Raw genomic sequence first — 22650 nt, forward strand, 5'->3', positions numbered from 1 at the left:
AATAAAGACGGAGTTGTTTAATTACATCAGGCTGTCACATGTGATAGCCATTGCTGCTAATACATACCACATTGTTTTATCTCCAATTGTTAAAGAAAGAAGTTCCCAATAAAAAGCCATGGCCTTATGCATGCCACAGTTTTATTTTGTTTCCACTTCTCTCATACCCGTTATGAATTGATATCTTTTCAGAGGCTACCAGTGGCATTGGTATCAATATAAGTAACGTGCGATCACTGGACACAGAAAATATTTTAAACTATAATATGTATAGTATGCGACCAAAACAGCAAAATCTTGAAGATGCAGTATCCGCGGTGGTCTCTGGTAAACTGAACCAATCTCAGGCAGCCATCAGATTCGGCGTTCACCAAACTACGATTTCTAAACGACTTACTAAAATGGGAATAGCGAAGAAAAAAGAAAGAAGAAAAAGAGACAAACTGCTATAAGGATTACTATCTATAATACACGCTAGATGATGATTTATTCATTTATTCTCAACATTGAGTTTTAACACTTCATATTGACAAGCGTAGATAATTGTAAATATGTTGACTTGCTTTTCGGCAAATTCTATTTTGCAATAAACCTTTGTGCGATGTCTGCCATGCCTAAAACTACAGAATAATTTCCTGGTAATACCAGTATCTACCAGGAAGCTTTTAATGCCAAATTGTAAAAAAATGTCCAAAAATTTCATAAAAATGTTGGCCTAATATAACATTATCTGTTTTAAGACTGAATGACTCCGTCAACACCAAAAAGTTATTAACCTTGACATAATTCATATTTCATATAATTATTATTATTTTAATTGTTATTTCCTTTCCTTTCACTTTGAAGTCATTCAATAAATATTTACTTCAATTTGATTTTTTGTGGCCTTTAAAAATACCCTGTGCTATATGGTTTCTTGTCCATCTGTGCTGTGGAGTAGTTGGAAAAAGTATTGTTATGTAAATCACAGACTTGTCGAGGGTTGTTCAGTGTATAATGTCACGTCTGTTTAATTTTACTGGTACGTGGTTTTTGTTATGTCTTATTGGACGTACTTGGGTAGGGTTTGGTGGGGTTTTGTCTTGTTGGACGTACACAGGTAGGGGTTGGTGGGGTTTTGTCTTGTTGAACGTACTTGGGTAGTATTTGGTGGGGTTTTGTCTTATTGGACGTACATAGGTAGGGTTTGGTGGGGTTTTGTCTTGTTGGACGTACATATGTAGGGTTAGGTGGGGTTTTGTCTTGTTGAACGTACTTGGGTAGGGTTTGGTGGGGTTTTATCTTGTTGGACGTACATATGTAGGGTTAGGTGGGGTTTTGTCTTGTTGAACGTACACAGGTAGGGTTTGGTGGGGTTTTGTCTTATTGGACGTACACAGGTAGGGTTTGGTGGGGTTTGTCTTATTGGACGTACATAGGTAGGGTTTGGTGGGGTTTGTCTTATTGGACGTACTTGGGTAGGGTTTGGTTGGGTTTTGTCTTGTTGGACGTACATAGGTAGAGTTTGGTGGGGTTTTGTCTTATTGGACGTACACAGGTAGGGTTTGATGGGGTTTTGTCTTATTGGACGTACTTGGGTAGGGTTTGGTGGGGTTTTGTCTTGTTGGACAAACATAGGTAGGGTTTGGTTGGGTTTTGTCTTGTTGGACGTACATAGGTAGAGTTTGGTGGGGTTTTGTCTTATTGGACGTACACAGGTAGGGTATGATGGGGTTTTGTCTTATTGGACGTACTTGGGTAGGGTTTGGTGGGGTTTTGTCTTGTTGGACAAACATAGGTAGGGTTTGGTTGGGTTTTGTCTTGTTGGACGTACATAGGTAGAGTTTGGTGGGGTTTTGTCTTATTGGACGTACACAGGTAGGGTTTGATGGGGTTTTGTCTTATTGGACATACTTGGGTAGGGTTTGGTGGGGTTTTGTCTTGTTGGACGAACATAGGTAGGGTTTGGTGGGGTTTTGTCTTACTGGACGTACACAGGTAGGGTTTGATGGGGTTTGACTTATTGGACGTACATAGGTAGGGTTTGGTGGGGTTTTGTCTTATTGGACGTACACAGGTAGGGTTTGGTTGGGTTTTGGCTTTGAATCGTTTTTCCTCATTAATCCTCATTAATACAAAACGATTATACATCACGTTTGATAGTAATGGAGAGTTTTTAAGTGGTGTGGAAAGTAAATTCTTGAATTTATAGTCTGAGTGTCTCTTAGTTGTCTACTCTCTTTACTGAAATTTTTGTTTTAAGCAGATTATAAGGTTTGACGTTACATAAAAATCTGTTTTTACTGTTTCACTCCTCTGGAAGGAATGTGGAGATATGACTTCTTGAATCCTATAAATGATATATTTTTAAGAATCGTATCTTCTTGTTGTATTTGTTGCTGCTTTAGATACTCACTGGACAATTGGTATTTGTAGCTGTAGTATTAACTGTTATAGCGATAGATGGTAATGATGTATATGCATGCTTCATTTTTTCTTGTAGACTAAGATGATCGGTACAGTACTCTTTTTATCTTTTTCAGTTCTCGGGAGATACAAGTGCAGCTACTGTGGGAAAAGATACGGGTCAAAACAGGGACTTAAGACGCATGAACGGGAACATTCCGGAATATATCCTTTCACTTGCAAAATATGTAGTAAGGGTTTCTCAGTCAGATCGAGGCTGTTGGAGCATGAAATGAGACACGAGGATAAGCCAGTTGGAATCTGTTTTATTTGTGGCTTTGAAGCCAAATCATTTGCTGGTCTGAGAACACACAAAAATATCCATTTAGAAAATAGTTATGATTGCACTGAATGCGACAAGAAGTTCTACAGTAAGCAGGGATTAGCACGGCATGTGATTCTACATAAGGGTGGCCATGTTTGTGACACATGTTCCAAGATTTTTCCATCAGAGGAAAAGCTTCAGAAACATTTAGACAGTGATTCTCATAAGGAGAAAGAACAAATAAACGAAATATTTCTAAAGTTGTGAAAATAGGGTTGTTATTTGTAGGAACGACTTAAGTAGATACAACATAGGAGAAAGCTTTCTTTAAAAACACGTTTGTTTTAGATGTTTTTGGAAAATACTGCTTTAAAAACGCGTCGGAGAGAAACGCATTTTCTTGGGAACAACTATTGAATTACAGAAAGTGTAGATATCATTTTAATGACAATAGAAGCTAGCAATAAACTTAACCTATATATCGTGCACCCCACCGGATCTGCTGACTATCTTATGCTAGATTTACCAGCATTACTAAGTCAAAACTTGTTGTAACATATATCAATCGTAGTTTATAGAATACATGTATTATTTGTAGTAAACATATTTGGAACTTTTAAGTATTATTTGTTTGTTTGAAGTAGTTTATTGCCAAAACATACAGAAAAAACAAATAGGATCTGATCTATTGTCTTGTATGGCGTATCAACTTAGGCTGTCCTCTCTGTGTCGGTCCTTATTTATTAAGGAACAGAAATTTTATAGTGGCGATGCGGTGGTCAATATGCTAGCTGCTGCTAGAAAGATAAAAACATCCCCAAAATGACCACCAAAGAGATGGCAAAAATAGCGGACCCAATACTAACGTCGCTTTTTTCCATTCAGTTATCTCCTAGAAAATCACGTGACTGTAGCTTCCATTGGAATTGGATTGACATTTTGCTTTGGTTGATTGTCTTCGATTATTTAAGGCTTCTTTATCGTCTTCAAATGAAATCCATTATTGACTGCTGTGATGTAATTTCGTTATTTTTTTACCACGATACGATTTCAAACATAAAAGCATACATCTTTCCGTGATAAGCAGTACAGTTAAACACTTCGGTGTCTGCTGAGGGGGCTTTTCCTGAAATTTCTGTTTCCGTTATACACTAATTTCTTTGGATTGCTTGTTGTATTCTTAGTTTTTTTCTTTCGATGCTCTCGGATTTCAACATAGTTAACATAGATGAGACGGTGTCCACATAGTAAATAACGACCCGTCTTCAAAACGGTCCCATCGACGATGAGTTCGTGATTATTGTGAAAACGGCTTAACAAATTAAATTAAACAAAGCTACAGGTCAGTGTCTTTGGTCACGTGTTCAAAGAAATATCTTCCTCTCTCTATACAATATTTGAAGAAATATCATGTCTACTTTTAAAAGCGCATAATAAAAGATGAGGTGAGGTCAGGTTCTCCTTCACCGTTAAAGTAATTGGCTTTGTCTTGCTGCTCATGTTCAACACTTAAATTCTCCTACGAATACCAAATTCTGTCGCTGAGTTGATTGTAATTCGACCAATTAATAATAGTCAAGGTCATCATTGTCATTGCTATGAGAAAATTTGGTTTTGTAGGTTCGAGTTTACTTTATGGTAAAAACCCTGTTTTAACAAATATTTACTTTTAACTTACTTGTGTTTTATTTCGTTGGTATTGATGTATTAGCATTTTAACAGTAGGCGCCGAATTAAGGGGTTTTTACAATGAATTTTTCCGCTTTTACCAAACGAAATTGTTCAAACAATAACACATTTTAAGGACAACTTTTTGTCCAATATTGTTTAATTGGTTCACCTTTGTTTGAATTAATGTGTCAAAATGTGGAAAAAAAATAACTACGAAACTATTCAATGACTATCTTGTCGTATTAAGATATGTAACTGTGAAACCTTTTTCAATTCTGAAATTGGTCTTGATGGAAAGAAAACATAATCAATAAATATTTAAAAGACTTACTATATTCTAAAAATGAACTTTTTAGAACACTACTCTTTGTTCGTGTGTATCTTTGTTTCCAGTGAGTTATCCATAGATTTACCTGTTCTCCTTGCATTTTTATGTTTATTGTTATGTTCGGTTTGATTTTAAAGAAATGTCCATAATTTTTCCATTATTGTGGAATTTCATGAGTTAAATGTATCGTATGATAAATCTGCTTTTCTTTTTCTTTTTTTTTTGCTGTAGAATCCATACCTGGTTCCAATCAACACGGCGACATGAATAGAATACTGCAGGAAAAAGTACTGGTATCAGAAGTGTATTCAATGATTTCCAAAGCTCGGTATAGTCCCCCAAAACCTTTGATATGTCAAGTTTGTAGTACGGAATATCCGGACTTTAAACATCTTGACGACCATCTCCGGCTAATGCACCAGCTGTCTGCTTGTAACGTCTGCGGCAAGACGTTCCATTCTTCCAGCGCTGTCATGACTCACAGAATCGAAATGCATAACGAGGCTTCGGAAGCAAACTGTCCTCGTTTTACATGTGGTGTTTGTGGAAGGGTCTTCAGTAGAGAAAGTCGTCTTCAAAGTCATATAAGGAGACATTCAAATGTCCGTCCGTTCGTCTGTGACATTTGTCAGAAAAGTTATAAACATAAGTACAATTTAGTCAACCATAAACTTTCTGATCACGGAGTCAAACATTAGTGAACTATTGCACGTGTCATTTTAGAAATTATTTGGGATGTAAATATGAATGGCTCACGTGATCTTGCAGGAAGAAAGCGTGATTCACGTACAATTTACTGGTGGACAGTCTTGACTAAATGAATAATGTATTTTTTACTGGAAGAAAGCAATGAATAAATCTATCACTTTCATCTTACTGGAAAATCGTCTTGGGCGAACGATTCACGTACACCTTGCTAAAAGAAATCATTCAATAAATGATTCACGTGCATATTACTCCGATAAACTTTTATAGTTACTTGTAATTATTAGGCAATTTTGCGGTGTTTAACCAAATATCCACATATAGTTGAGATCTTAAAAAGGTCGATTTTTTATAAACCATACCTACCTTGTTTTACCTGCGTCACCAACAATTAAAATCCTTCTTCGTCCGTCACACTATAACTCTATAATATTTAACCAATTTGCCCACTGTTTATTAATTGGAGAAACTTTATTATTATTTTTTATTTTTTAGCATTTTTAACATTTTTGTAACTTTGAAAAGTAACAAATCAATATTATTCAGACTTCGCACTGTGTTTATATACATACTGAAAATGTGTAAATCGTATTATGGAATAATTAGGTATTTTATCTGCATTTTTTTGACATATTAAACTTAGCCCTTTTCACTAGTACATCACTACTTAAGGTAATTTGTAACCCACTCTGTAGTTTTTTTTTAACTTGCTTTAGTGTTTATATACATTTTGAATAAGCCTATGAGCTGACATAAATATGTCGGCGACGCAGGTCCAGATATAGATTGAACTTATTGTTTGCTGTTTAAATGTTCTAGGAGTTCATGTAGACTGTAAATAACTTGAGAGCTTTAAGTAATAAAGAGGGTTTACTCACGGTATAAAGTTGTATGTATTCTATTCAACACTGCTATAGTTTGTTGCTGAATATGTGTTTGTATCTCCCTGACTAGTTGTTCGAGAGAAAAAAAATGAAGTATCATCAGAGCCGGATCCAGACACTTAGAAAAGGAGGGGTGTCAGCCGAGGTTCCTCAGAAGAAGGGATGCTTGGACATTATTTGCCATTTTTTTGGGTCAATTTTATGTATGAAAAATGATAAATATTGCAATAAAAATAGGGTTCCAACTACCTGCACCCCCCTTCTGTATCCGCCACTGCATTTGATGTATTGTCGTGTGGTTATGTTTAACGGAGGCGCATGTTACTATAGTGATTAAGTTCTAAGACAGCTACCGTCAACTTATTATCAACTGTGGTGTATATAGGTTTATTTTATTAAGGTCTTTCCCTGTTCATATTTTAATTGATGTTTTACACAGCTGGACGTATCAGTTACGAAGTCAAAAAGAATGAATACTTGGTTCAGAGAAAATGTTTTTTTTATATTATTATTATTCTATTTTGTTTTATATTTCACTCTAAAGTTGGATACTTCTTTCTCTGAAAAAAGACAGGGGTTTAGGAATATTCATGGGAAAGACCTTAGCAATTGTTTTGTAACAATTGTCCTTAAATTTGTCATTGTTGTTTTTATCCATATTGTATTGGATTTATTTTAATTGGGGGCTAATTCAGAGCTTTTGTTTTTCATTTTGCTGGTGTATGTTCGTTGCTTATGTGAGATACTGTCATCACTTTGCGTCCGTCGTCGTTAACGTTTCTTTAGAACTTTTTTTTTTACTGAAATCACTTCAACTTGATGGTTACAAGCATTATTTTTCCACAATGGCCAGATTTTAAATGGAGAGGGTTGTGATCACGCCAAAGTACATTAACCCGCCGCATTTTTGCACCTGTCCCAGTCAGGAATTTCTGGCCTCTGTATGTCTTGTTCCGTTTTCACCTTTAGTTTAATGTTACTTGAGTATATAGGGGCAACTCTTTCGCAGTACCTGTGTAAAATGATGTTTTGGGGCCAGGTGCAGCCTGTCCTGTGGTATGAAGATTTCATCGTCGTTCATTGAAGACCAATGGGTAGCCTTGGGCTGACATTTTCATACCGTAGGGATTGTTTTCTTTCTGACATATACATCATACCTATTCTCGTTATAATCTTGGACTGCAAGAATTATGTCGGTTATTATGACCAAGTCCATTTTATTTAGAATAGATATAGAACTTTATTTTTGAACGTCCTTCTTCGGCGTTTGGGAGTTCTACGGTAGACCCCCGTATGGTCGAAGTTGGACGACAAATTCCAATAGCAGCTATTACCTTTTAATGGTCTTCAGAAGTCGCAATATTGTTGAAGTTTTGGTTATAACCTTATTGGGGTAATTTCCTAGACCAAGTTTCGTGTTTTTTTATTTTTATCTTAAGGTCTGTATGTGTTTTTTAGCCGAATAGGAATGTATTAGGTTGAACTAAGAACACTTGTTTCCGGGTGAAAGATGTGGCTACTGGTTCCCTTAGCTTAGGCTGTAGATATTTAGATTTCGTTTGCACTTCTCGCATTCCAAAGAAGGGGAACTCAGTGATTCATAAAAAAGATATATTATAAAAATGTATGTTATGTGGCTTGGCAATGATTTTATAGAACTAAGGGTGTGTATGACGCATGTAAGTTGTCTTATTTGTACTACGTTGCATGATACATTTACATATACAATTAATTATTATATACATCTTCACACACATACACAGGGTATTAATGAAGACATCTAATAATTTAGCAGCTCTAACATTTGTATTGACAATTACTTTTTACTTCAAAATTTCAAATAACATTCATCTCAGATGCTTCTAATACTTCGACTCAACATGCACAATACTGATAGCTTTATCTACTTATGAATTATGTTACAGGTAGAGAAGAAGAGTGTAAAGAGGTCAACCCAACATCAAAGCACGACATAAAACTGTCCTGTTATTTCTGTTCCGCCATTTTCTCAGACGGAAAGATTCTAGAAGAACATCTTAAAGAGACACATCATTACTTCTACTGCAATGTCTGTGACAAAAAATTCTATACATTAAATGGATATAATACACACAAGATAGAGGTTCACAAGGAGATGGTAGAGACACCAACTGGTCAAGGACGTCTGTACATCTGTACAACGTGTGGGAAGGTTTTACAAAGTCTTAGTCGTTTACAAGTGCACGAAAGGGCACATACGGACGCCAGACCGTACTCCTGTCATCTGTGTGAAAAGGCTTATAAATATAAAAATAAATATGTTCATCACATGACTGTTGCTCATGGCATTGTCTCGTCAAAAAGCGCATTTTTAAAGGACAGCGGGTAAAACTAGTGATTTACATGTGATCGTTTATAGCTATAAAATAAAGTATACTTTGATGAAACCGTATTAATCTTCATATATTAATACTACAGAAGTGTGTGCTGCCTGCTTTGTTCACTACATCGCTTAAGACCAGAGATCCATACCAGTTTGGTATCTGGCGTCAGTTTTTTTTTTAAAATTTTCAGTTACAGAAATTATTTGTAAAAGAGTCAATGAACCTTCCCAGGATCTAAGGTTCTGATTGGCCAACTGTCAAAGTTTAACCTTATGTTTTTATGCTGTATTAGGGTTCGTTTATATACTGTTGTAACTTGGTCTTTAGTCGTTTTGATCACATACCTGTTGTTTTATTTATATAGTACAACTCATCTGTCACTTATATATTCTTTTTTTTCTGTAAAAAGTATTGATGACCGCTTGGCATTGAAAGCCATGTTAAAAGCATTGTCCAGAGGAGACCCTGACATTGGTAATCCGTAATCTGAAAATATTCAGACTAATGAACTACTGTAGGGTGATGAAATACTACCATTAGATTAACAATAAAGCTTATCAGCTTAAAATTATTACAAAATTCACATTTTCCGTTGTTTGTTGATTTACATTGTTTTCGTATAATGGTACGGTGCTGTCGCCGTGGTCGCCCGTAGACATTTTGTTTCTGGACATTAACTTGGATATAGATTTCTGTGAAATGGTACCACAAGGTGCCATACCACAACAGGAAGGTAGTCATTGATTTTTTGACTTAGTGTACTTTCCTTGTTTCGGGGATGTATAGGTTTGAACTCCGACTGTCTGACGGACATATTTTCTAAGCAGCTTGCAGTGCATTGATATGAAAATTTGTAGGATGTAATATAACCACAATTTATGTTTGGTAAAATTGTAGAAGTGACTGATGTTTGAACTGCGTCTCGTGCGTTGTCCACAACTGCTCCTTAACGACTTGCAGGATTATGACGAAACTTAATTTGGTGTTATGTTACCACATTGGGATGTGCTTATTGTCAGGAATTTATGGTTAGGTAAAAATTGTAGAAGTGACGGCTGTTTGAATTTAGGCATTTTTTAGCAGAACTGACGCTTTGTCCTTAACTCCTCCCTAACAACTTGCCGGATTGTAATGAAACTCAATGGTGTGTTACCATGTTGGCATGTGCAAATTATCAGGAATTTATTTCAAAGTAAAAGTGCAGAAAAAAATAGTACTTATGGCAATTTGAAGTTGAGTGTTTTAGAAATGGCAGCAAGATTATGTGCTTAAAGTGCTTAGTTTATCCCCATAAAAATTATGTCCAATATAAATCGTGTGCCCACATTGGTTTTCAAATGTACATAGTTCAACAGGCTGCGAGGGTATTAGTCCCGTTAAGGGCAATGTCTATTTTGATTCGTTGTAATTGTTTTTATCCATATTGTATTAGATTTAAAGTTAACATTTGTATGTACACAATAAGCCATTTATATGTTATATGTTACTGGAGTTTTTTTTTCGGCGCAGTCGGTATAGTTTCGCTTTTTACCCTTTGATCTTAAGGAAACATAAGTCGCCTGATCACACTTCTGTTTCCCGATTGGCCAAATACTGATCGAAAAAAATGTATCGAAACTTTGTAATTGCGTGCCATGTGTTATTTTCTTGAAAGAAATGTAGAAGCTTAGAAATAAAAAGAAGAAAATTTTACTGCGTCGGCCATCTTTTTTACAGATAGTACTTGTTTATTATGTAAATAGCTCTTACTACATTGACATATTTCGTATAATAAAAAACATACGGGTATTTTCGCTTGTACAATATAAAACATACCGGTGTTCTCGCTCGCACAATATAAAACATACCGGTATTCTCGCTGGTACAATATAAAACATACCGATATTCTCTTCTTGTACATACATTTAACTCGATTAAGACTGTGGTATGTTAATTATATCTACATGTAATGGTTTCAGTTTGCTATTTTGATTTTTATCTCATTGAGTAACGGTAAGCTTATTGTTAAGCGTTAGTATGCAATTACAACCATTGGTTAAGTTTTCATTGGCATCTAATACCTAATATTTTCTTTCCAGTGGAGTTCATTGACCGTCCCCGCTGTATTCAAGCGACAGCATACTATTGCAGATTTTGTGGTCTTTCTGTGTTCAGTTGTGCGAAAGAGTGGAGGGAGCACACACTTACACATCATAAGAGTGAAGTCGTCGAGTTGTGTGAACCATGTGGCAAAACATTCAAGACTCTTAATGGTTTCAAGAACCACCAACTACGGTACCATTCTGATATGGACAAGTACATTTGTCAAACGTGTGGCAAAGCTTTTATTTCTGAGCAGAGACTAGCTGTCCACCAGAGTGTCCATTCTGCGGATAAACCATTTGTTTGTGGGATATGTGGCAATGCTTACAAGTACAAATGTGACCTCCGTCAACACGAATCCATGAAACACAATGTCTTATAATGTAAATGTAACACAATGATTGACGGACACTGAATGATACATACAGTGACTATGTAAAAATGACGGACTATGAATGTAGTCGTTGACTGATGTTATGAATTAAGCTGACTAATTGTAGAAGAGATATTATTGTTGGAAAAACTTGATCTCACAAATCCAGGTTTTGCAATACGTAATTTTTTTTTTAAATTGTTGCTACAATAATTTCTGGAGAGATATAAAATTGTTTCCTTGTGTTTTTTCTTTATGTTGAATATAAAGGAGACCACCAAGGGATTGTCGTGTTTTATATTGACTTATTTTATTACACAAATGTATCTAAGATTTTATAGTAGAATATAAAAACCCGTGAATGTATGTAGTGCTATGTACGTATTTAATCAATATCCTTAATAATGTATATTGTTCCTTTGGGTTGCTAATGTTTGTTTGTTTGTTTGTTTGTTTGTTTGTTTTTGTTTTGTTTTGTTTTTTGGTTTTTTTTTTTAATTCAATAAAGAATAATTTAACTAGTAAAATAGCATCTTTCTAAGTTACAGAAAAAAAAAATTAGGGAAATGAAAATGGGGAATCTTGCAAAACCGCCAACAGCAATCCATGGGCCTCTAATGAACGGTGAAATAATTACCACGCGCTGTTTTTGCCTGCGAGTGGTCCATTATAACGACAAATATACCGGTTCAGGGAAACAGGTATCACATAACACCTTTAGCTACTAAAAAATTCACAGTCATTGTCTACAAAGGCTAGAGGTACGCAGGATACCCACGAAAGGTGCGGCGGGGTTGAACTGCTTTGACAGGACCAAACCCTTCTCTTACTTCTAGCCAGTCAACACAAAGTACGCAAAAACACTGGATAAAACTCAAATAAAAAGAATAGACTGAACAGTTAAATCTGGAATACTAGTGCCAGAAAAACAATTTCATTAGCAATATGTGTCTACTCAATCTATGTGAGAAGTTGTTCAGTGGTGGGTGAGAATTGTGTATATAGATAATTACTAGTTATTTCGATAGATTAACGAGCCTCCGGTGGGCTGATACTAGATAAAGAGTGCTAAAGTTGATATCAATTGATATAAATTTAGACGAGTTGTGAAATGTAGAATCTAGTATTAAACGGTGTTTCTCCGATGATATAGTTTTCATGAACTTGTCAGCTTCCACAGATGAATGATGCATGGCCATCAGACAATATCACTAGCCGATGCCATCACATGTTCTGTATGATAAAAATATATGGTCATTTTTTTTCTCCGTATCTACACTAGAAAATATCCGTAATGCTCAGATCCGTTCGGGAACTACTAGTATGTACTGCCAGTTCAATAATAAAGAATCGTTTATTTCAGTTCATAAAGATTTAATACGAGAATATTTGATTTTGTATGTATGTATGTTATATACGAAGGGAAATAACTCAAACTCGAATTGTTATACATTTTTGTGTCTGATTAATTTGTTGGTATAGATAATTGGTCTTCTTTACTTCAGAAAATCGCTAGTTATGTATTAAAACTTTACTGATAGCAAGTCCCTGTATAATATTAATAAAAATGTCTTCACTAATATTTACCCTTCCGAAAACTATTTGAACCTGAGATTAATTATATCAGAATATTTTAATATTATTACCATTTTTTTTTTCATTTTCATTGCAGTATTAATTGGAAAATTAAATCTAGCTGCATGAAACTATCAGCTTTTACAAACCTCATATTAACATAACATTATCTATGAATACTTATCTATTTATTTTATTGTTATATTTGAGATATTTATTATTGATAGCGCTTTATAAGTCTCTGAAGGCTGGTTGATGTGTGTATAAGTTTGAAATTTAAAGAATGGTTATCTAATCACTGCTATGTATCATCATGTCATATATGTTTTAAATATATATGTAACAGGCTGCACTATAAAATAAAATTTTATTTTATTCCTACGGACAGAAGGGCGGAAGGCCTTGTAGTTTTTGGGAGTTTTTGTTCCACCTTTTTTCAAATAAAGGGCTGAAAATGGGGTAATAGGTGTTATCATTAGAAAAGTATATTGCTGATTCAGATGTCAATCTGTTCCTTTTTAAAGTTTATTTATTTTTTTACAGGATGGGCTTATCTTTAACCGTTTCGGAGTCAAAGGGTTACAAATTTGGACACGCCCAAATAACTTCTTTTTATTTGTGGTCAGATTTTGAAAACGTTTTTATTGGATTCCTTATGAAATTCCTGCCTGTATATATCATTCAGATTTCAGATATTTCTAGTAATAAGGGATCCAAGGAGCCATACCCTAATAAATGGATTATTTTTGGTTCAATGGCCGTGGTCGTATCATGCTGTGCTCCTGTGTTATTTTATAAAGGTTAACGTGATGACTGTATGATTTCCAATATGAATTTGTACTCGATTAATGATGTAGTTTTAGAGGTAGATAAGATTCAGTTTGTCTGTTTGTCCGTCATAACACAACTCATTAGATAACTGGAACTTTTATACAACTAGTTTTCGGTATGCATGTTGTCGGGAATTTTTTGGGGGGAAAAGTGTATAAGATTTGTTAATTGATAATTTTGAAATTTTAACCACTCATTGAAAAATTATAAAACATTGGATTTTATTTCTTATTTATTTCTGTGATAGCATCTCAACTCATAATAAGGATTAAAAAGTGATTTGAATTCTGCAATGAACAATTTCCATTTATATCTTAAGTTTTTGGTTACAATCATCTCTCAGGCCTCAGTAACCTTTTTTTTCTAATACAAGTTTTTGAATTGTTCCTTAAATTTAGAATTTTTTTGGTTATCTTTTTCACATCTAATATCCTTATAAAAATCACAACTCAATCATCTTGCTGTTAAGTTTAAAGAACTGTGTTTGTAGAAGTATGTTTGTAAACGATTTAGAAGCAGTATTAATTAGTTTATATTTGAAATTCATGCAGCAGCATATCATTAATTGTAAACATTCAAATATTTAGTTTGTCCTTTTTTTCAGCTCCATCTAATGACATGACTGGCCAGACTCAGCTGTTATATTTAAGTTGTAAGTTCTGCAAATCGTTATTCAGTAGCAAGACAGACTGGAAGGAGCACACTTTATCCCATCACAAACCAGAAATCTTCGATATCTGTGCCGTTTGTTGCAAATCTTTCAAGACTCCAATTGGGTTACAACAACATAACCAAAATTATCACTCCACTGGTACTAAATTCCGCTGTAATCTTTGTGACAAAGCTTTTATCAGCGGAAGGAGACTTAATGTCCACCTTAGAGGTCACTCATCTGAAAAACCTTTTATTTGTAAGATTTGTGGGACGTCGTATAAACACAAGAAAAATCTGGATGAACATATTAATATCAAGCATAGTGGTGGCCATTGACTGGTGAGAGGCATATTATACAGAAAGGAGAAAAATCTTGCTGAATATTTAAAACATTGTGATGGACATTGACTTAAATGTGCAATGTTTATTCAGAAAATATATTATTGAAATTACTTATATGTTTCTTTTTGGCGTACGTTTTGAGTTTAAGTGTAAAATACTCGAGAGAAATGCTGCAGTTATGGATGTATTTTGAAAATATTATTTAAAATTCTTTTTTCTTTTGTCCCCTTTCATCGGTATTTCGGTTTTTTGGTTTTTTTGTTTTTTAGCTGAGTTATGACCTATTGACTAAGGACTCAGTTGTCTGAACTTTTTGTGTCATGTTTGTAGATTTTTATTTTTGCTTTGCTTTTTCAGCTGAGTTATGACCCATTGACTAAGGACTCAGTTGTCTGAACTTTTTGTGTCATTCTTGTAGATTTTTATTTTTGTTTTGTTTTGTTTTTTTTTAGCTGAGTTATGTCCCATTGACTAATGACTCAGTTGTCTGTTTGCGTCATGCTTGTAAATTTTTATTTTTGTTGTTTTTTTTTTTTGTTTTTTTGTTTTTTTTTTTTTTGTTTAGCTGAGTTATGACCCATTGACTAAGGACTCAGTTGTCTGTTTGTGTCATGCTTGTAAATTTTTATTTTTGTTTTGTTTTTTTCTTTTAGCTGAGTTATGACCCATTGACTAATGACTCAGTTGTCTGTTTGCGTCATGCTTGTAAATTTTTATTTTTGTTGTTGTTTTTTTTTTTTTTTTTTGTTTAGCTGAGTTATGACCCATTGACTGAGGACTCAGTTGTCTGTTTGTGTCATGCTTGTAAATTTTTGTTTTTTGTTTTTTGGTTTTTTTTTGTTTAGCTGAGTTATGACCCATTGACTAAGGACTCAGTTGTCTGTTTGTGTCATGCTTGTGAATTTTTATTTTTGTTGTTTTTTGGTTTTTTTTTGTTTAGCTGAGTTATGTCCCAATGACTAAGGACTCAGTTGCTTTGCTACGACAAGTTACAGATGAAGTTTGAATTTTGTTCTGGTCTTGTTTTTAAGTTTCCATATAAAGTTTGTATTCCTTCCATTGATTTACAACCATTGGAGGACTATGTACTACCATACAATACTCTCATAAATGTTTTAGTTCGGTAGATAAACTTTTATCGTCCGTAATTCGGTGGGTGAAACCACGAGCTTGGATTGTTTATCTTTGTTAGCGATTTATAGGACTTTACATCCAAATATTCGGGACTATACACCCAAGTATTCGTGTCTATACATTCAAGTATTCGGGACTATACATTCAAGTATTTGGGAGTATACATCCATGAATTCGGGACTATACATCCAAGAATTCAGTTATTACTTATGCAGAACGTCTTGGTGGTGGTTTTGGCTTCCTATTTATATGACTGTAAATCTGCACTAGCCATATACTTTTGAGGCCTTGAAGCACATGCAGCTCTATTATCATAACACGTGGCCGAATAGCCAAACAAAAAGCAATATCACTAGACTGACACCATTCCTAAGAAATTTGCATTATATCGAAATTCCTATGCCATTGTTTAAGCAAGGTTTAATTTTTATTTGTCATCTCCGGGCTTCCGATGTCACGAGGCGGTATATAATAGAACTAAAAATATGTTAAGACTATGATCAAGATTAGTTCACAATTTGTTTTTCAACTTAGCTGCAAGTTTTTGGTTTGTTTTAAAGAGTAATCAAGGGAACCAAGGTTATAGCGGTAATCAAAAGAATGTAATCCAAAGACAAAGACCAGACATTGAAAACAGACATACACAACAAAGAACATAAAGTAACTAAAGTCATACAAACAAAGTAACAAAAGTAAATGAGCACTCGAACTCCACTAAAAACTTGGAGCATGGACCAGGTGCACCGGTAGGGTAAGCGTCCTCTGCTTTTCTAGAAATACCCGCCGAGTTGTTACGGTGTCTTGTTTTCGTTCAGAGAGATACAAGATAAAGGTGTCTTCTATGACCATGAACAATAGAACATTCCCTTTCGGCATGTCGGTCTAATACAAAGATTTATAATACATTTATAAATGCACGATGCAGACGGAAATACATCAACATACTCTTTTGTTTAAAATTCTGCCAAAAAATGAGTGGCAAATAATAACCTCGAATCACCATTGTTTATATAAATTTCACGATCAGAACCACTACCCCCTTTCTATAATTATTTAGATCCACCGGCCCTGCATGAAATATTCTAAAGACAGCTCTTCCAATTCCTCTTTATATTTCCTTTCTGGGATTGATGATTATCAATATCTATTTTATGTAAATGTATAAGTAAGGTGCCTACAAAGCTTAAGCACTTTTAAATGACAGAGATGTCATTAACTTGATTTATATAGCTTGTCAACTGAAAAATGTAGCTAGTTAGAGGTACATGTGTCTGAGGACTGAATTTATTTCAACAATAGTGGCTTAAGATTTAGTGATTTGACAGACAGTTTCGACATTGATGTCGATAAATTGAATTTCGACTTTTAAATTTAGAAACTAGGAAAGACTAACTCGCAGTTTGTAGTTCAATTACGCAATATGTCGGAGAGTTTTGTGTTCATTCGTCTAGGTGATCCATGTAAACCGACATCGAACTTGAATATTACGCAAACTAGCACACTGCTGCGGTGTGATTATTCAAGATGAATTTGAATGCCCCCCGTAATCTGAATGGTGAATTTATATCAAGCAGTTCAAAGATATCCATTTACAACAATGAGCTTGTGTTTAGATATGTTTGAAGTTGATCCCCGTTCTTTTCTTTAAGCTTATCCCTATATTTACAATTTGACGATTATTTGAGAGGTAAAAATTCAACGATCGATATAAATTGATTCAGTACTTGAATACTTTGATATTTAAATTAAGGTTGAATCTCGCATATGTATTTTGTTAAATAAATGTTCTTTCTTTTTTTAACTTCAGGTCAAGTTGAATGTATGCCCTGCTGTAGATTCTGCAATTTTATGTTCACCAGCAAGGATACATGGAAGCAGCATATTGTAGCAAAACATTCGAGTGAAGTTGTCAAAATCTGTGAGCCTTGTTGTAAAGTGTTCAGAAGCCAGGCGGGTTACAATGAGCATAACCTCTTTTATCATTCCTCAACGAACTTGTTCAGATGTAAAACCTGTAGAAAAAACTTTCTAAACGAGAGACGACTCGCCATTCACCAGACCGTTCATTCATCGCTCAAACCATTTGTCTGTGACATATGTGGACACTCCTACAAGTATAAAAAGGACCTGAGAAAGCATGAAATAAAGCACCACGATAAAAACTGACAAGACTTGTATAAGTGTTACTACCACCAGCGTCGCTGTAATTATTGTTTCTTGGTTATATAATTGTTGAGAAATATATGCACTTTTTAGCTCACCTGGCCGAAGGTGTGATATTGCCACATCACTTGGCGTCCGTCGTCGTTGCCCATTAACAGTGTTTTTTTTCAAAAATCTTCTCTTCTGACACTACTGAGCAGAATTATACTGTATTATATTTGCACAGATGTTCCTTAGGATATCTTGCACACAAGCTGTATTTTGATTTTTGATCTGTCCAAAAACATGACCGCCGTTACTAAATAGAAATCTGACAATAGTTTTTCGCATATATCTCCAAAAACGTTAAGTTTAGCCAAACTCTGACAAAGGTTAGTGTTCAGCATGATGATATATCTGTGGTCAAATCTACGCTTTAATCTTTTAAGCCATGTTGGAGTTATTGCCCCTTTTCGACTTTTTTTGGCTATTTTTAATATTTCTTTTAAAAAAAATCTTCTTTTCTGACAATACTTGACCAATAAGAATCAGACTTGGTATGAATGTTCCTTGGAGTATACTGCATAGAACTATGTTGGGGATTGTTGATCCTTTGAAAAACATGACCACCGTTACTAAATATAGAACAAAGGGGTCAGACAGTTGTTTTTCGTATATATCTCCAAAACCGTCAGGTTTAGCCATAATTAGGACGCAATCAAAGTGTTCACTATGTTGAGATCTACCTGTGGTCAAATTTTCGTTTTAATCTGTCAAGCCATGTTGGAATGATTGCCCTTTTTCGACGTTTTTTTTTCCTTTTTTAATGTTATTTCTTTCAAATATCTTCTCCTCTGACACCACTTGACCAATTGGAACCAGACCTGGTAAGAATGTTTCTTGGGGTATCCTGCATAGAACTTATGTGGGGATTTTTTTATCCGTCGAAAAATGGCTGCTGCTACAAAAAAATAGATCATAGGGGTTAGACAGTAGTTTTTTTTTTGCATATATATCCAAAGCTGTTAGGTTTAGCCAAATTCTTTCAATTGCCGAAATGATCACTATTAAAGTATCCAGGGGATCGAAGTTGTCAAACGACTCTTTGTAACAGTTAATACCATTGAAAGGTGAAAAATGACTTTTTTTTAGTTTTCAGCCAATATCTTGAAAACTATGATAGATAGAAATTTTCAATTGAAGAAATGATCCTTAAAATAAATCCTACTAAAGTCTTATTGAGTCAAAATTGTTGGACAACTCCTTGTTAAATTTATTTGCCTTATAAAGGCAAAATTTAACCAGTTGAGCGATTCAGGCTCCTGGGAGCCTGTGAGCTTCTCCTTTGAATCATAAAAATTATTCATTTGATAATGAATTTGGAATAATTATACATGTTTGAAATGTTACTTTAACATTAATAAATGTTGGTATCCATATTTGTTTGACAAATTTTTGGATAGAAAAACAAGTTTTCTACTTTTTTTTTCTTTTTGCCATTTTCGGAATAAAGACGAAAAAAGATTCCCTTGAGAACCCTAAAAAAAATTGCTGAACTTAGCCTAGTATGAAGTGTCATTCCCTGTAATTTGATCTCCTTGTGACCCACGATTCTATAAAAAAAAAGAATCAGAAAAAATGAATTCGTGCCATTAGGGGTCATGTAACGACATAAATGAGATGTTTATAATGGGTTATATGTCCTTATTAGCGTAAAGATTTACAGAATTATTATTAAAGAGATGTAAATGTAGCTTATGAGTGTCATAAAACGTAGCGAAATTAGAAAATATTGAAAAGTGTTTAGATATAGCATCTATATAATAGCTGTTCTGTCTCTTTGAATAGGAATAAAGAAAGAGAAACATGAGAGGAAAATAGCTGATGGCATCGAAGAATTAAGCAAACAATACTCACAGACAGAAAGAACAAAACGTGGAACTGACCAACGAGATATTGTAAAAAACATAGAAGGAATGTTTGGCAAATATTTACACTGAGAGTTTCCCTACGCTACATTGGGATGTGCTTGTGTTATGAGTTAATGAGAATGTTGAAAAAAGCAGGGCAAAACGAATAGTTTTTGTGAGAATGCCGAGGGAAATGAAATCAAATTTTAATGATTGCAATATTAGATATAAAACATGCTTTTTATCTAAATTCTCTTTAATCGTCTGGAAGAAAAAATGTAAATCGACGTAAAATTACTAAAATTGTGAATGACATCATTGGAAATGTCCAAGATTTTGACTTCAGTGGAACTTTAAGTGAAATCATGCCTGGTTTATGCGTAGGTAAATGTAGGATTTGATAAAGAGGTACAATTTTTGTGACTTTTCTACACTGGGTGCAAGTCGTGGCGCTCAGGAAACTTTGAAGGTTTATTAATTTAAGTGTTTTGATGTTCCAAGTAAAATAAACCTTCGACTCACGCCCCACTGTACCACAAGAAAGTATATGATAATGTATCAAATTGATACCGAACTCACATATGTTTGATAGATACACCAAACAATCAGTACAAATGACGGTTTATATTTATCAAATTAAGAAAGATAACTCTTGGAAGTGCCAGTTTCTTATACAACTGGTTAAATGAATTTTTAATGTGCATTCATCACCTCTTGTATATATAAAGAGACAGCTATTAGTATTGATTACATTCATACTACCTATTTCGTTATTATTTGCATGTATTTTCATTCTAAATTACTATGTGTTAAAAAGTTTTGAAACGGTTATGACAAATTGTATTTTTTGTCTTTAGATACAGTATAATGTAGACGATCTTTTGTCATGTGACTATTGATGTGATTGTTTTTATCGTGTCAATTGTACCGTCAATGACCAAACTTGGCAGAAATTATAAAAGGACAACTTTAACGTGCGATAAAATGTTGGTTCTGCTTGATAAACAAGGTGGCCGCCAGAGGTTATTTTCAACTCATCTGAAATCACAGGTGCCAATGTTTTGAAACTTGAAAGGCTGCGATCACTTAAAGTTGCCGTTGTTCAAAACGCTAAGGGGAAACACATTGTGGTCTATATACTTTTAGTCAGCCAGTGGTGACCAATTATGGCTGAAATAACAAAAGGGTATCTATACACATTATACAGTTTTGGGTTCTGTTAATAGGATGGCCACCAGAGGTTATTTTAGCTTGATTATCCTATTTTAAAAGATCAACTCCTCAGAATTCTTATGTGTCAATGTTATGAAATATGTCTAATGGCGTTAACTACCTCGACGAAAGTCTGTTTTTTTGTTTTTTTTGTTTTTTTTTTTTTTTGTTTGGCTAGGGTGGCTCGGGAGTTGGTTATGGCCACTCAAAAGTAACCATTGAAACCCTATGTGGAAGCACATTTTGACATATATCTGACACATGGTTTCATAGATGGCAGAAATAATTTAAGTATAGGGAACTCTCTAAACCTTTTATTTAAGTGATCAATTGATATGACCATATGCTTTCAAATTCTTCAGTTGAGCGCTTCAGACTCTTTAGATCCTCTGTTTCTTGAACATTTTTTTAAATGGTGTCAACAGGCAGGAAAGGATAATGACAGAAAGTTCAGAAACGTTACGTCTTACCTGCCACTTCTGGGTTAAATGACCGACCCTTAATGAAGTACCAAAACACACTAAACCTAGATCGATGCAGTGTAAGTGCATGATCTGTGTGCACGCATGTTGATCAAAAGTAGTCAAAGTAAAGCTGAGAATGTGTACTTAAAATCATACTTGTAATTTACTTCCAAAGTGTATGAATACTGTACATGTCTAGTATTTCGCCTCCATCCTATCAGTTAGCAGAAAAAGGTAAAAATGTGGATTTTTAATATTATTTATTCAAGAAAATTTTGTGAAAAACTTTTACGATCATCGTACCACTAGTATAATGATTTTGAAGCCTTATTTTGATATGCAACTTTATACTTGTTTTAACATGTTAAGTAATGGAAAGGTTTGAAGTGGTTAATGAGACATATATTCGCTCGGTTTGGATAAGGGTGCACTATACAGTTACATTAAGGCGTACTGTTTCGCACACCAAGTTACCCCGGTCAAATTTTGTAAAACTTATGAGTTAAAACGTTCAAATTTGGTGGATACATTGTTTAAATGTAGTTAAGCATTTATACACAGACAGATGTAGTATATGTAATGGTAAACAGGTGTAATTTAAAGGAAGAATGGTATCCGGAACGTTTCAGTCCCCTGCCGTAATAGGTTCTCTCCTCAGCATTAGATGGTTGATTTTCAAAATACCTTATTTCGCACGAACTTTAGAAACTAAAATTGTGAGAGAATGAATCGAAAAGGGTCTTATTATTTTTACCCTTTTTTCCACCTACTCCATGCATGCTTTCATCCTGTGGTAGTGTCTAAGTGCCTGATATTTTATAAAACATAGTAATTGGCTGTTAGTTTTGGAAAGACACCCCTGATTTGTACTAAAACTCAGTAATATTTTTTTCAGTATTTACCATGGCTACTGGATTTTATAACAATAATCACTAAATTACTTATAAATGACTTGAACCTCCACACACCAAGGATTTCAAAAATATGCACTTTTTTTATGACAAAACACTAGAAATTTATGTGCAGACTGCCTCAAAACAGCTTTATTTCAACAAAATGAGACCAAATTCTCAGAAATTTGTCGACCCTACTGTCCTTGTGTCCCATCCTTTTTTTTTTTCATTTCATGTTCATTTTATCATCCATTTCATGTTCATCGTCTGAATATAGCTGAAATATTGCTGCTCGGACGTTAAACCCCAACAAACAAACAAACAGAAATGACCTAACTGTATTGTACTACCTAATTATCCATTTATCGGTAGTACTA

General features: G+C 34.4%; 1 protein-coding gene across 8 annotated transcripts in view; it reads left to right on the top strand.

Moving 5' to 3' along the window:
- The window catches only part of LOC148608958 (uncharacterized), a 69143-nt gene extending 48676 nt beyond the window's left edge, over positions 1 to 20467 (top strand). The window contains exons 5-6 of one of the 8 annotated variants that reach the window (XM_088541865.1): positions 17460 to 17855; positions 19643 to 20467. In XM_088541865.1, the coding sequence (XP_088397991.1) occupies positions 17460 to 17818 (359 nt within the window). In that variant the 3' untranslated portion in view covers positions 17819 to 17855; positions 19643 to 20467. Of the gene's footprint in view, positions 1 to 192; positions 871 to 2522; positions 3331 to 4940; positions 6301 to 8223; positions 10352 to 10739; positions 11268 to 14126; positions 14629 to 17459; positions 17856 to 19642 lie in introns of those variants that run through there. The other 7 variants (XM_088541880.1, XM_088541863.1, XM_088541864.1 and 4 more) reach the window with 7 other exon arrangements.
- Positions 20468 to 22650: the final 2183 nt, after the last annotated feature.

Source organism: Perna viridis, chromosome 8 (assembly GCF_037379345.1).
Source record: "Perna viridis isolate PV_CMFRI_1.1 ecotype Kerala chromosome 8, ASM3737934v1, whole genome shotgun sequence".
Lineage (NCBI taxonomy): Eukaryota > Metazoa > Mollusca > Bivalvia > Mytilida > Mytilidae > Perna > Perna viridis.